The 12,926-nt window shown below is 34.0% G+C and overlaps 1 protein-coding gene across 1 annotated transcript in view; it reads left to right on the forward strand.

The window, feature by feature from the left end:
• The first annotated feature begins 12,115 nt into the window (after positions 1-12,115).
• Positions 12,116-12,926, forward strand: part of LOC129225108 (clavesin-2-like) — a 46,193-nt gene continuing 45,382 nt past the window's right edge. Inside the window, exon 1 of the mRNA XM_054859667.1 lies at positions 12,116-12,275. Coding sequence (XP_054715642.1) covers positions 12,116-12,275 — 160 coding nt within the window. The remainder of the gene's footprint in view (positions 12,276-12,926) is intronic.

Raw genomic sequence — 12,926 nt, forward strand, 5'->3', positions numbered from 1 at the left:
TTCGATAGAAGAACAGCGTCGTGAGGCGGCCGGCCGACGGTGGTGCTGCAGAGAGCGGTGGAGGGGAGGGGGAATAAAATTATAGTAATTCAAAATTATCAAGTTAGAACAATAAGCAATCGTGATTGCTCAAAAAAAGAAAAATGGAAAAATTTGCAAATACCGCTCTTGACTCTATGATGATAGAATAGATCTCGGGTTTTTCGCGTTGTTTAACCAGAAAAACGGAAAACCTCGTCTACTGGGAAGATGTTGAGGCGACTTAATGTTGGCGAACATGAATATTTATCTTCCCATTTTGTATTGCAATTGTTTGCCTCAAGTTATTTGTCTTAATTACTGGCTGTAAGTTGTTTATATCCAATATCTTTATTAACTATTTGGTAATGAAACAATTTAACGTTTCATTACTATATTATACTCAATGTTTCATTATTATATTATGCTTAATGTTTCATTACTATTTTATGCTTAATATTTCATTATTATATTACACTTAACGTTTTATTACTATATTATACTTTATGTTTCATTACCATGTACATGGTGAAAAAAAAAGTTTCATCTTCAAATTTGAAAGTTTATCGGTTTATGGCTCTGTCGAAATCGCAAATCTCATCTTACTATCCACATGTTAGAAACTTCTTTCTAATGTATACGAAAAAACAAATGTCTCTATTTGCTTCGAAATGAGCTTTTTTTTTGAAAAATCATTATTATTATTAATTTAAGTTTATATTTTTAAACAAGGTAAAGTTAATCGATTGCATACAAATAAAAATAGCGATTAATCGTTTGCTTTTATTTTATTTTTTGATTCTTCATTTTTTAAAATTTAAATATTATTTTACTTTATTTTATTTTTACTTTTGTTCAATATGAAATATTTATTGGACTACTAACTAATACAAAATGCATGTTTTTAATAACATTTCACTCTGTATTTCTTCGCACTAACTTAAAATAATTGCCTATTTCCGAAACTTTTCTCCTAGTCTTGCATTTAAAATTGTGCAGTTGATTTCGGTTTGCAATTTACGGAATTTCTTTGTGATTATATTTTTCTCATTTTCAACATTTCTAAAGTAGTTATATTAATCAAGGTTTTCCATATGTGAGGAATCTTAATATGTCCATTATAATTAATGTTTAACTTTTATGCTTTACCGTATTGGTGTTACTTTCGCCTGTTCCGTTCGATATTGTTTTAACATATATCTCAAAAAGTTACATTTTAACTGATACGAAAACTAGAAAGGATTTACAACTCAAAAATGTGAAGTAAAAAAAATGTTAAGTGTTTTACTTACATTTTTACCTTATGTCTTTTTGTTCGAGCTCTTTTCATTCCGATTAATCGTTCTATGATGTCAATTAAGGATTTCTTCAAATACTAACTTCATTTACTTCTGAAAACCTGAAAACAAAAAATAAAAAAAATCTGATTTTCATCCTCTATTTTCATTAAGTAAGACTTAGAAATAAAAATGGCCAATTGCTCAAATTTTAAATTGGAAAAATTGAGAAAAATTACCCTTTTCTCTCATTTAATAATTGTTTTGAGAGATTTTGGAAAAAGTTATATGTTAAAGCATGTGATAAACACATGCACAACATTGAATCTAAAGTCGACGCACAAAATATGATAGATAAAAAGAAATAAAAGTTAGAACCTCGTAAATCAACCGTAACTGATTTTCCCGAGATTCTTTTTTGTGAGGAGTTTATTAACAAAGTGTAGTGAAGTGTATCTAATCCAAGAAGTATGAAACAAGTCTTCTGTTGGATGATTTTCTGCTTGGTTGGATTAAAAATAAAGTAATCTGATTGTAATCTTGTTCAACAAGATGTTATCCTAGTGGTAATCATGTACTTACAAGCTTCGTCCCTAAACTGAATAATAATTGATAATGTTTAGCAAGTTTATTTGAAAGGAGTCAGTAATAAAGCATTTTTTTCTTGAAAAAAAGGTCTTTTTAACTGTTAAAAATTTAAAGAGACATTGAGATTTTTTTTTTTGCATTTTACTTTCCCAATGATTCTTGTAGTTTTCAAATATTCTAGTATTAACTTGAAAAATCTTTTCTGTATATTTTTAACGAAATATGTGTAGTTTTACCTCGGTATGATGGAAAATTCAGTTATTTTAAGCATTTGAATTAAAACACTATCTGTTTATCATTCCTTGAGTCAGTTATATGTTTTTTTTTCTGAAGTTTGAAACAAAAGTATGGTTGACGTGAAACCGAAGCACTTCATTTTCGGTTGGTGTATAAACAGTTTTAGTAAGCAACCATGGAAATAAAAATTTTTTATTTTCCTCTCTTTCTATCTTTAATAATTCTCCATGAAGCAATCACTTTATAACGTGGGTTCACCTTACTAAATAAGCGATTTTTTAAAATGAACTTACAAATTATTGAAGTACGCTCGTAATGTCACTCTAGCTTCTAGCCTGGCTTTTTTATTGGGCTACAGCGAATCAAGAGACGGTATACAATGCTAAAAATTGTACTAGTCTAAATTGGTAACTTTTGTGGTTATTTCCCTCGTCTTATCTTTCAGGAAAAATGAGTCATGTTTTGGGAAAACTATTTGCTACATTGGAATCTGAATAGGTAAAATAAATTCTGCCATGTGTAGGGTGATTTGCCAATGATTGACCACTTGTCAGTAGTTGACCACTCGAGCATAATATGTAAAAATAAGAATAAATAAGTAGATATTTTAAATCTGATTGCTGGAACTAATTTATAGCACTCCATGAAGTGTTCTCTTATAATTTATAGTTTTAACTAAAGTTTTGAGTGGAGGTTTGGACGGAACAATTACAAAGACATATAAAAAATTTCAAGAAAATCACTTTTCTTACTAGTGAGAATTGGCACGAGATAAAATGTTTAATCGTATTCCTCGACGTTAAATTTTATTCTTAAGGTTCATTTATTGATCATCCATGTTTATACTAAGTAAATGAAAAAAAAAATGCATCAATTTACAAGGGCAAATCAAAAAGTCTTTGCGCCTATTTTTTATTTGCCAAAAAAAGATACCTACAGGTATTTACAAATATACGTAATTAACTATGTCACTTTCACTATTTCTCCACATAGTCACCACATCGTTTCAGACATTTGTCCCATCGCGGGACTAAGTTAGAGATCCCCCTGTGGCAGAATTCTTCCGGCTGCCTGTGGAACAATGCACTGTCGGACCGCGTTCTTGACTTCTTCGTCAGATGTGAATCTCTGTCCTGCCAGAAACTTCTTCAGTAGAGTCAAAATCACTAGGACAAGGTCTGAACTTTAGGTGCATTTCCCTGTGAATTGCAATGGGCTTTTATCTCTTGCTCCGTACAAAACGAATAACACTTCTCTGCTCATAAGCTATGGACGTCTGAAGAATAACCGTCATCTTAAATGACTGATGGCAGCTCCGCTCTTCCGAGCAAAAAGCAGATACGGCTGGTTTGGTTCAAAGAACTGTCACTGTTGGGAATGTATATGTTTGCTTTGTATTCACAGCCTTATTTTGGCTAAAAAAAAAATAAAAAAAAAATAGGCGCAAGACTTTTTGATTTGACCTTTTACTAATCATTTATGCTGGGATTGAGGGGTGGTCAACTACTGGTTGTCTAAAATGCCATCAATGCCAGTAGTTGACCAGAACGGTCAAGTAATGAACTTATGTTGGTTTTAAAGCTTTTTCTCGAAACCAAAGTGATTACAAACATTTTTTAGCTTAAGATAAAATATAGTGCTACTTTTTTTTGGAAAAAAAAATATATATTTTTGCAAGTAATTGACTAGCCGCCTGTCCGCTGAACCAATAGAATCAAAATTTGTCATACGCTTGTGAACAGATGTTCTCTTAATTGCGAAAATTTTAAACAACGTAGTATTGACACATATTCTGTTATAGTAAACTAATTTCGGAAATTTCGAATGGCAACACTCACATTTTTTTGCGCAAATTGATCCGCGTATTAAAAACCTCAAATTGCGTTGTAACGAGTTGCGTGTGACAAAAACTGCAAAGATGAAAATTGTTTATCCTAGTGACAGTATAAAAGAGAAGCATTTTGCATAACTCGCAGGGTAAGACAGTAGTAGAAGAGCCAACCACTAAACACCATGTACAAAGCTTAAGGAAAAAATCCTTAAAATGCAGAGTGAAAAGCGTGTTTCTTCAGTCGGTGCTTGTTTTTTCGAACAAACAATTTTCGTCACATGTCGATCGATCCAACGCCATTTCTGGCTCATCAATACACTGATCAATTTACTCAAGGAAAAAGTGGGTGTTGTCATTTGAAAATTTTGAGATTCTATCACTGTAACCGCAGTCATGAGATCACAGCGTTGTTTGAAATCATCAATCTCAAACGCATTAATTCAAATAACCGTATCTAAAATTTTGAATCGATAGGTTCTGCGAATAGGCCGCTAGCACTCCGTACATAGGGAAAGTTACTTTCGGACACGCCGTATAAACTATTAAATATTTTTCATGTATGGGTTACTTAACAGTAATGTTATAATATTTAGGCATTTTTCTGGCAGCTATGCTGATTAGATTCGGGTTGATGGCAACGTTCGGGTCCTGCGGCGACTTATATGATGGTGATGTCATATCTGCTTGGAGTGACTGCTGTGGGCTTGGCGAGAAATTGAAGAGGTATCGCTACGTTGGCATCATTTTCGGCAACTTATTTTTGGAAGACTCCAACAGAAAAAATATTCATAGCCATTTGCATTTGATGCAAAGATGTTAAAACGAGAATTTTCTTGATAACCAGAAAATTGGAAATGATAAATTTTTATTTGAACTTGAGTTTTGTTTAGACTAATTTGGTGATTGACCGTTCCCGCCAATAGGCTCACTGTGTGGCTCCTGGGCTTGTCGAATAGAGTTGAGGGGTAGGGTTCCTGCTGCCTAACTATTATTCTTGCATCTCATTATGTAAAAATTGTTTATGGCATTTAACCTAACTTGCGTACTTGTTACTAGAGCAAAAAATCCGGATTTAAAGACAGACCCAGGTTCAAATTCTTCTATGTCCAAACTATTACGCAGAATATTTCAAAGTTTTTATTTATAGTTTGAATTCATTTTGATTAACTCTGACGGCTGCTTAAAACGATGAAAAGTATGCAGTGAAAAGATGAGCTATATAGTTGCTATAAGTATAGCTAATTTGTGGTAAGGCGAATCTCAATGTTTGGTGCATTTAATTAATTTCAAAAATGTAGTTTTAACTAAATTTGGGTTATAAAATTGTTTTAGTATATTTTGCTCGGTAAAATGCCTGTCACTGTTGTCCTCATTTTTATGTTTACCCCCGAAGCTCTTCTCAGAATTTGGCACTAAATTTTGTACTTATCTTTGAAATTTCTTCATATTCTGTTTCGTGTTTTATTTCAGTGCATTTTACTCTAGCAAAACTTTCATGAGATTTTATTTAGAGAAACTACTTTCCACTGAAGTACTATATAATTATATTATACTTAGTTTGTTGACCTACAAACCCGTTGAAAAGACCTGTTTTGTTATAAAATTGTCCTTTGAAAGAAAACGTAGTATTCGAGTTGCTCTTCTAGTTACCCATTAAATCGCGGAAAATCTCACGTGAACTTTTTAGTGAGAATCTTCTTTAAATTGAGAAAATAAAGTAGCGTATGTGTTTGTACCTATGTACGTGTTGAAGTTATGCTTCTTAAATTCATATCTTGAAAAATATATTTTTAATTTTGATAATATGTTTGATAAGATTGTGTCTAATTACAGAAAGAGTCATTTTTTAGGAATCTGATTTATACGTGCAACGGAAGTTATTCACACACTGCGACGTCATGAGGCCATTTCACCATCACGTGCGGGACAATCAGACGCTTTCATTTCACCAACATTTGTTATATATCTTAATATTTTAGTCATATATTCTAATATTTTCATTAAACAGGGGTAAGCGCATTTTTTAATCTTTACATTTGATACAAAGATACTCCTGGCAGAGCTATATTTTTATTAAATAGTTTTGTTATTTAAAATTTAATTTATTTGCATGCGTCACGTGCGGTACAGGCAAAGTCAACCTTTTGTAACTTTCTGTATGAATTAATATTTTTTCTCTATTAATGTAGCAACGACAAAATAAATTGTAGATTTTGAAAGCATAGGTTCCAATGCAAAGGAACAATAGCTCATTTTTTGAGAAACAATAGTTTAAATCGTTGAAAAAAATTATGTGTTGGGCCACATTCCGCGAAATATTAGTAACTTTGTCCGCACGTAACGGTTCATATATTTTATGAAAAAGGGATAAATTTAAAAGGTAATTACGACATCTTTTGCTTAAGGAATCACACATAAGTTTGTAATTTGTAAAGCAGTAAAATTTCAGTTCAATAATATGTTACATGGATTTGCTTGATGTCATGCAATTTACAATGAAACAATGTGATCATATTTCAAGTACTCTATACAAAGCTTGTCATGGGTGGCACACTCTCTGTCGGGGCTGAGCTCATATCAAACAATTGACGAGGAAGGAAAAGCATGACTGTAGGTCTCAACAACAATTTTAGAATACTTGTTTATTTACATGTTAATGTCAAGACAAACTTCTACTGGAAAATTTGTGGGCAAAAAGGGAACCTTGAATTTATCTAACAAATTCGATATTTGTAATAAAGTTATAAATTTTTTTTCTTTCTTTTTTTTTTGTTGAAAAATTTCTCTGTGATTTTCCCTTAAATAGAGTGTCCCTTAATGAGAGAAAAATGAGAGGAGGTCCCTATTCGATGGGAATGGGACCAGAATAAGTGTCCCTAAAATAGAGGTGTCCCTCATTCAGAGGTGTCTCTTAAAGAAGGTACTATTGTACTTTCCTTACTTTTTTTTTGCAACCAATGCCAAACAAATATTCGTAAAGCTGAACAACTTCATAATAGATAACTTTTTCCTGACTGGAGTAGCCCACATGTATCACTGCATAGTTCAAGTATTATCAGAGAGGTAGTACTGAAAACAAGGTACATATTTCACCAATTCACCTTGCTCTGCATTGACCTACTACAATTACTTAAGACCCAATTCAAAGCAATATGAGAATTTAGGATAGTTAAATGAAAAGATATCTTGTGAATTTCCGACAGTAAAAAATTAATTATTCTTTTCTGTCAAAATAAAATAACACATTTAGTCTGCTTTTACATGTATTGAGACTGTTTGAAAGTTATGTTTTTGTGGTCCTACAATCATTCAAGAATCGTATTTAAAGTCAATATAGGGTTTTAATATTTCCATGCCTATCAAATGCCAAAAACTGCTTGCAAATTTCCGTCAGCAGAAAAGTAATTATTGTCTGAAAGAAATTACAAATAGCACGCGATGTTACAAATTACTCCACTTACATTTCAGTATGCTTCACTTCGATGGTTTAAAAATAAAATTTTTCGAAAAAGAAAGCCTTTTATCTAATCGTACTTCCCTAATTGTGTTCCTTTTATTGCCTTTCTTTTATTGAAAGCAACTTTTAAGTATTTCATAATGATCAGGATGATGAAAGATTTGACAAGATGATGTTAACTTGGCAACTAGTATTGCCAGATATCGGCCTCATTTGTTTCAAAAATCAGCGTGGCTTGCAAAACGTCTCTTTCCCACAAATGACTCTTTCCATGTCTTTTATTGGCGATTTGACTTCATTGTTTGGTATTTTTACGCTTCGTTGTGGTTAAATTAATTTTATTGCTAAACAATAGTGCGGTTTGTGGTTTTATTTTACGAGTTTAATTAAGCAAGACTTTTCGGAACATGGTTTTCTACGCCTCTATTTCTGTACAAAATGGGCTCAAAATATTACTATTGAACAACTTCATGCTCTGTTAAATAAAAAAAAAAAATGGTGTGACTTTTATTCATTCAGAAGCTAATGCTTTACAAACACAGAGGACTGCCTCTGAAAGCTCAGTAGTAATTTAACTGATATAACTGATGAAAAGTAACGCATCGCTTTTTGAAAATTAAATCATAGTTATGTTATTAGATTGTAACGTATCACTAATTTATGTGTAAGGTTACACCAGAATTTTCTGTAAGCTTACAGAGATATTGTTTGAAAGGTTATGCATTAGCAAAAAGGTTCTATCATTGGATTTTCTTGAAATGTTACTCATTTTTGAGTGTATAAGTTCAGTTTTTATTGAAAAGTAACTATTCGCGATGCTTTAAATAATCCAAAGCCATTGAATGATCAGATAATAACTTCTTATTATAATTTCTAAATTGAAAGTATAAAAATAAATTAGTAGGTTACAATACTTTTGAAACTACCTACCACATGAAATAAGAAATAACAACGTCAAAAAGCAAAAATTGCAGATTACTGCAGACACGTGTTTCGTCGTTACAGGGAATACCTTTTTCAATGCAAAATAAATGAGCTTATGGATGAAGAGACGTCCGACAAAAGCTTTTGTCGGAAACGTGGTCTTTGATTTGACATTTGAAATTGCGTTGCAACGCTTCTCATGCTTCTTTTGCACTTTACAATTAAAAGCAGCATAAGATTTAGTGTCAGACGGGGCAATTATGGGTCAAAATACCATAACATCTTAATATTTTCTTAAGTATAAAAGATAAAATGATTTAATTTGGCATGGAGTAAGCTTACACAATTTAGAAATTATTCACATAATCCCCCTTTACCTAAAATTACATTATTATTTATTTTATTTTCCAGTTCTCTAATGCAATGAACCTTAAAACAGATTACAAAGTATTGTCGCAGGTTTTGATGGGGGTGGGGGTGTCATGCCCCCCCATGATCCCCCCTCCATGTATCCACTTCTTACGGTTTCGATCGAGTTTTTATATGTTTTCAAGCAAATATTCAAATACTGTTGTGGGTTTGGGGTGGGGGCTCACGACCCCTCCTTGTAACCGCCACTGTACTCCCACTCTTGTGGCAGTGGAAGGATTTTCTAAAAATGCTCGAGGCAATTTTGCATGAAGGAATGTCAAAGCTAAAATGTACAGCTTTTAAACGAAAGCAATTTCTATCTCACCTTCTATATTAAAATACTAGCGGTACCCGCACAGCGATGTCCGTGCTAAAAATTTAATGGAGGTCCGTTGAATAAAAAAAAAAATGACGCCCCCTCCCCCTCTGATGTGAAATGATCATTTTTCGTTGTATAAAATGCGTACTCACCTTTTCAAAAAAAAAATGTTTCTTTGGAATTTAAAACTTTTCGTCAAATGATTAAATTAGATTTACATTTGCTTTAGAACTCTATTTAGCGAGTGAAGCGATTTTTTCTGCAATATAAAATATTTTGCCAAATAAACAAAAAAAGACATCATATCTTTCAAATGTAAAAAGAATTCCACAACTCTATTGTTTATCGCCAAACTTGCCCAGCAACCACGCTCTCATAATCTATCCGTCTAACGAAAAAAAAAAAACATGTCGTGGACCATTCAAAAATCATCGTCAGAAAAAAAGAAAATGTCGTACATTTCCCTCGGATAAAAACAAATTAAAAGTTTCTTTTATTTCAAAACAAATAAAAGAAATTTTCATTAACGGTTGCCTTAAAACAATAATCCTAGACTGAACAGCTCAGTTTCAAGTTGTTTTTATCCTTATAAAAGAAAGAGTAGAGAAATATTGGTTGACCATACTCTCTAAGTATGAAAGTTAACAGCAGATGGCAGCACTAAATATTTAGCAGTAAAATTCTAATAAGAAGAATGGAATTAATAAACTTATCCTTTAGACAGCGGCTTACAGTGGCATAGCCAAGGGAGGGAGGGCGGATAGGGCATCATAATCTCCTTCCCTTATGAAGCAACAAAATTTTGTTTAAACATGCATGCAAAGGAAGGACCTAAAATTGTGCTTTTCGACCTTTAATTTTGAAAAAAATCATATGACCCCCCCCCCTCCCCCAATACACACACACACGAAAACTTCTCGTTACACCACTGGCAGATACGCTGACAAATCATTACGGATGGGAAGAGGGTGGTGACTGAGTTCGAAGCTGAAGTTCCAAAAACGCAATTTTGTACGATCTTCGATGATCACATGTGGGTTTCGTGGGCGTTTCCTAAAGAAATTACGTTAAGTTGAAATTACAAAATATTTATTTGTAGACTAACTTTTGCGATATTAAGAAAAAGAAAGGCTCATAGAAGCTTCAATGTTACCAATGGACATTGGGAACATTAAGGAACAGGAAATTTTTTTTAAAAATTTCCTCCGATAATGTTAATGTTACGAAATAATGCAATTATAGGCCATCTTTAACAATGTTGGGGGAGGAGAGGTCGCGTATCTTCTCCAAAAAATTTTCGAAATTGATCAACTGGAAACGCAATTATAGGCCTTTTTTGATAGCGTTAGGGAAAAATGGATGAGTTTTGTAACTCTCCTCAGAAGTTTTTCGAAATTGAATTCTTAAAACGTAAAATTTAGGTTACTTTTGGGATCACGCATAAGTATGGGATTACCGACATTAGGCGACCCCTCTTCTTTTCTTTTTTCGCTACCCATCCGAAAGGTTGTCCAAAAATATGAAAAAAGTGTGATATGGATAACTTCTTAGAAGATGTCGGTTCCACTCTCTCATGGAGTCATACAAAATTTGAAGAATTGAACGTAAAGAACTAGTAAGGAACTAGTTCGGAAACACCCACGTTTTCTCAGTTTTGTATTTGCATTCCTTTTAACGGTTAGTGGGGATACTATGGTACCCCTCGTTACCAAACTCCCCCCTCCCCCACTGAGCTAGTCTATGTGTGGCCGTGGTGGCCTGACCGTCAAGTCTTTGAAATCGTAACTGGAGTGTCACGAGTTTGATGATGACAGTCGGTTGCTCTTATCATTCGGATGAATTTGGAGTTTCATTTGGAAAATTGAGAATTTCTCCAGTTTCAAAAAATTAAGTTCGTTGTGTCCCTGTGTAAGACACTTCGTATGCGCTAATGGTTGCTGGTGCACGTTACTGTCGTGGTCACAAAGTTTTAAAAATCCCAATTCCAAATCAGTACCTATGGGGGGACACTGTATGAGGAGTGGCTCGGCTCCTGGATTGGATAAAAAGAACAGAGATGCCTTCAGGGCTCAATACAAATGGTTAAACAACGTGTAATGGTAGGTACAGGGGACGTTGGAGTGTAGTGAAATCTAGGGTTGATTTATGAGAAAGAAGTCGTGTTCTTGTCGATAAGAGCTTTACAATGCAGGATCTAGGAAGGCGAAAGCCGGGCCTTTGCACCGGGTGGCAACGTTCGGGGAGGGGGGAGGCAAATTCACTCTATTTCTAAGAGTTTTCGTTGAAGCACCACACAAAAACTCGAATGAAGATAGGTCTAGGGGGCACTTTCAAGTTTTTGCCCATACTCAGAAAAACCTAACATTGGGCGCATTGGGGTTTTGGATTATCTACCACCTAGATCAGAGTTCTCAAACTTTTTTGAACTCGCGGTACCCTTTGAAGAATTAGAATTTTCTCACGGCACTCTAGTTCTTCTCCATTACTTGAGGTAAGTGCGTAAGTGTGCCAAACAATGTTACACTTCGGTTCAAAACCTAATAGTCCAACTTTTGCATATTCATCAGATGACCCATAAAAATTAAGAAGAATAAAATAAATCAAATGAAAATTTAAACTTCAGTGGTGTTTCCCAGTAGTTTTAGCAAATAAAAGTCTTATTAAAAACATGGGCCCTAATAAGGGCAAAGGTCTTTGGGCAAATATTACTTCACACAGAGTTGAAGCCATAACCCCAGTATCCAACTAAAGTAGTATCCAACTAAAACGAATCGAAATCGTCTTTAATATAAGTATAAATGTTAAACCACATTTAAAAACCTTGGATGGCCTTATTGGTCTAAGTGACTTTATTTGGCACTTAATTAATATAGTATATGTATATTAATAACATAAACACTTCGCGGCACCCCTCGCCTCTTCCTACGTTACCCTTGGGCGCCGCGGCACCAGGTTGAGAACCCCTGATATAGATAATACTTTTCAACAAAACTGCTTCTCTCCAATATAATGTCTTTATCAAACTTAATTTATTGTTTTTTTTTTCTTCCAGGATGGATACTGCTCGTAGTTTTAGGGATGGCAGCGCTGTCTACCGACCCCTACTTGATCCAACGTTGACGAAGGAAGACAAGCGCAAAGCCAAACTGGAGTTAAATGAGAAACCGGAAGATGTGCACAAACACCTAAGTAGAATCAGGGAATACTTGGCCCGTAAGTAGGACCTCATTTGATATTCTTCTCACTCGCACCAGAACATTCGACCAGATCATTAAAAAGAAGCTTTGTCTACTGGCACACTTTGCATCCTTCCGGAGAGAGTGTTTACAGAAAAACGTGACTTTAACTTTTCGGACACGTGTAGCTACTTAAATACGATTTGAATTTATAGTTGAAGCAACACTTCATTTAAGGTAAATGCACCTACAGGAGTGAGTGCCTCGATGGGAGGTCACGGAAGGTCACTGTGAACTTCCAAAATTTTTGCAAGTTAAAAACTTCCGCCTTCTTAAAAATTTAACTTTAGGGCACCCCTGTGCACCTATAGAGAGGATTCTACACGAGAAGCGGATAACGTCCATGAAAAATACAGAATAAGGTATTTCCACCAGCTAGGTGACTCCCTAGGCTAGTTAATTAATTTTTTTATGGGGCCCACGTAGCTAAGAGGAAAGAAAATCTTATTATCTTTATTTCTCGAAGACTTTATCACCTTATGGTGTAGTATCTACTGTAGGTGCACTTACCTTAAATAAACTCTCAAACAGGATGCAGGAATAAAAAAACAATTTGTAACCCCTTAGGTGGCAACTGTACACACGCTTTCGTTCGTTAATACGAAATTGCGTTGTTATTTTTAAAATT

This window comes from Uloborus diversus, chromosome 6 (assembly GCF_026930045.1).
Source record: "Uloborus diversus isolate 005 chromosome 6, Udiv.v.3.1, whole genome shotgun sequence".
NCBI lineage: Eukaryota > Metazoa > Arthropoda > Arachnida > Araneae > Uloboridae > Uloborus > Uloborus diversus.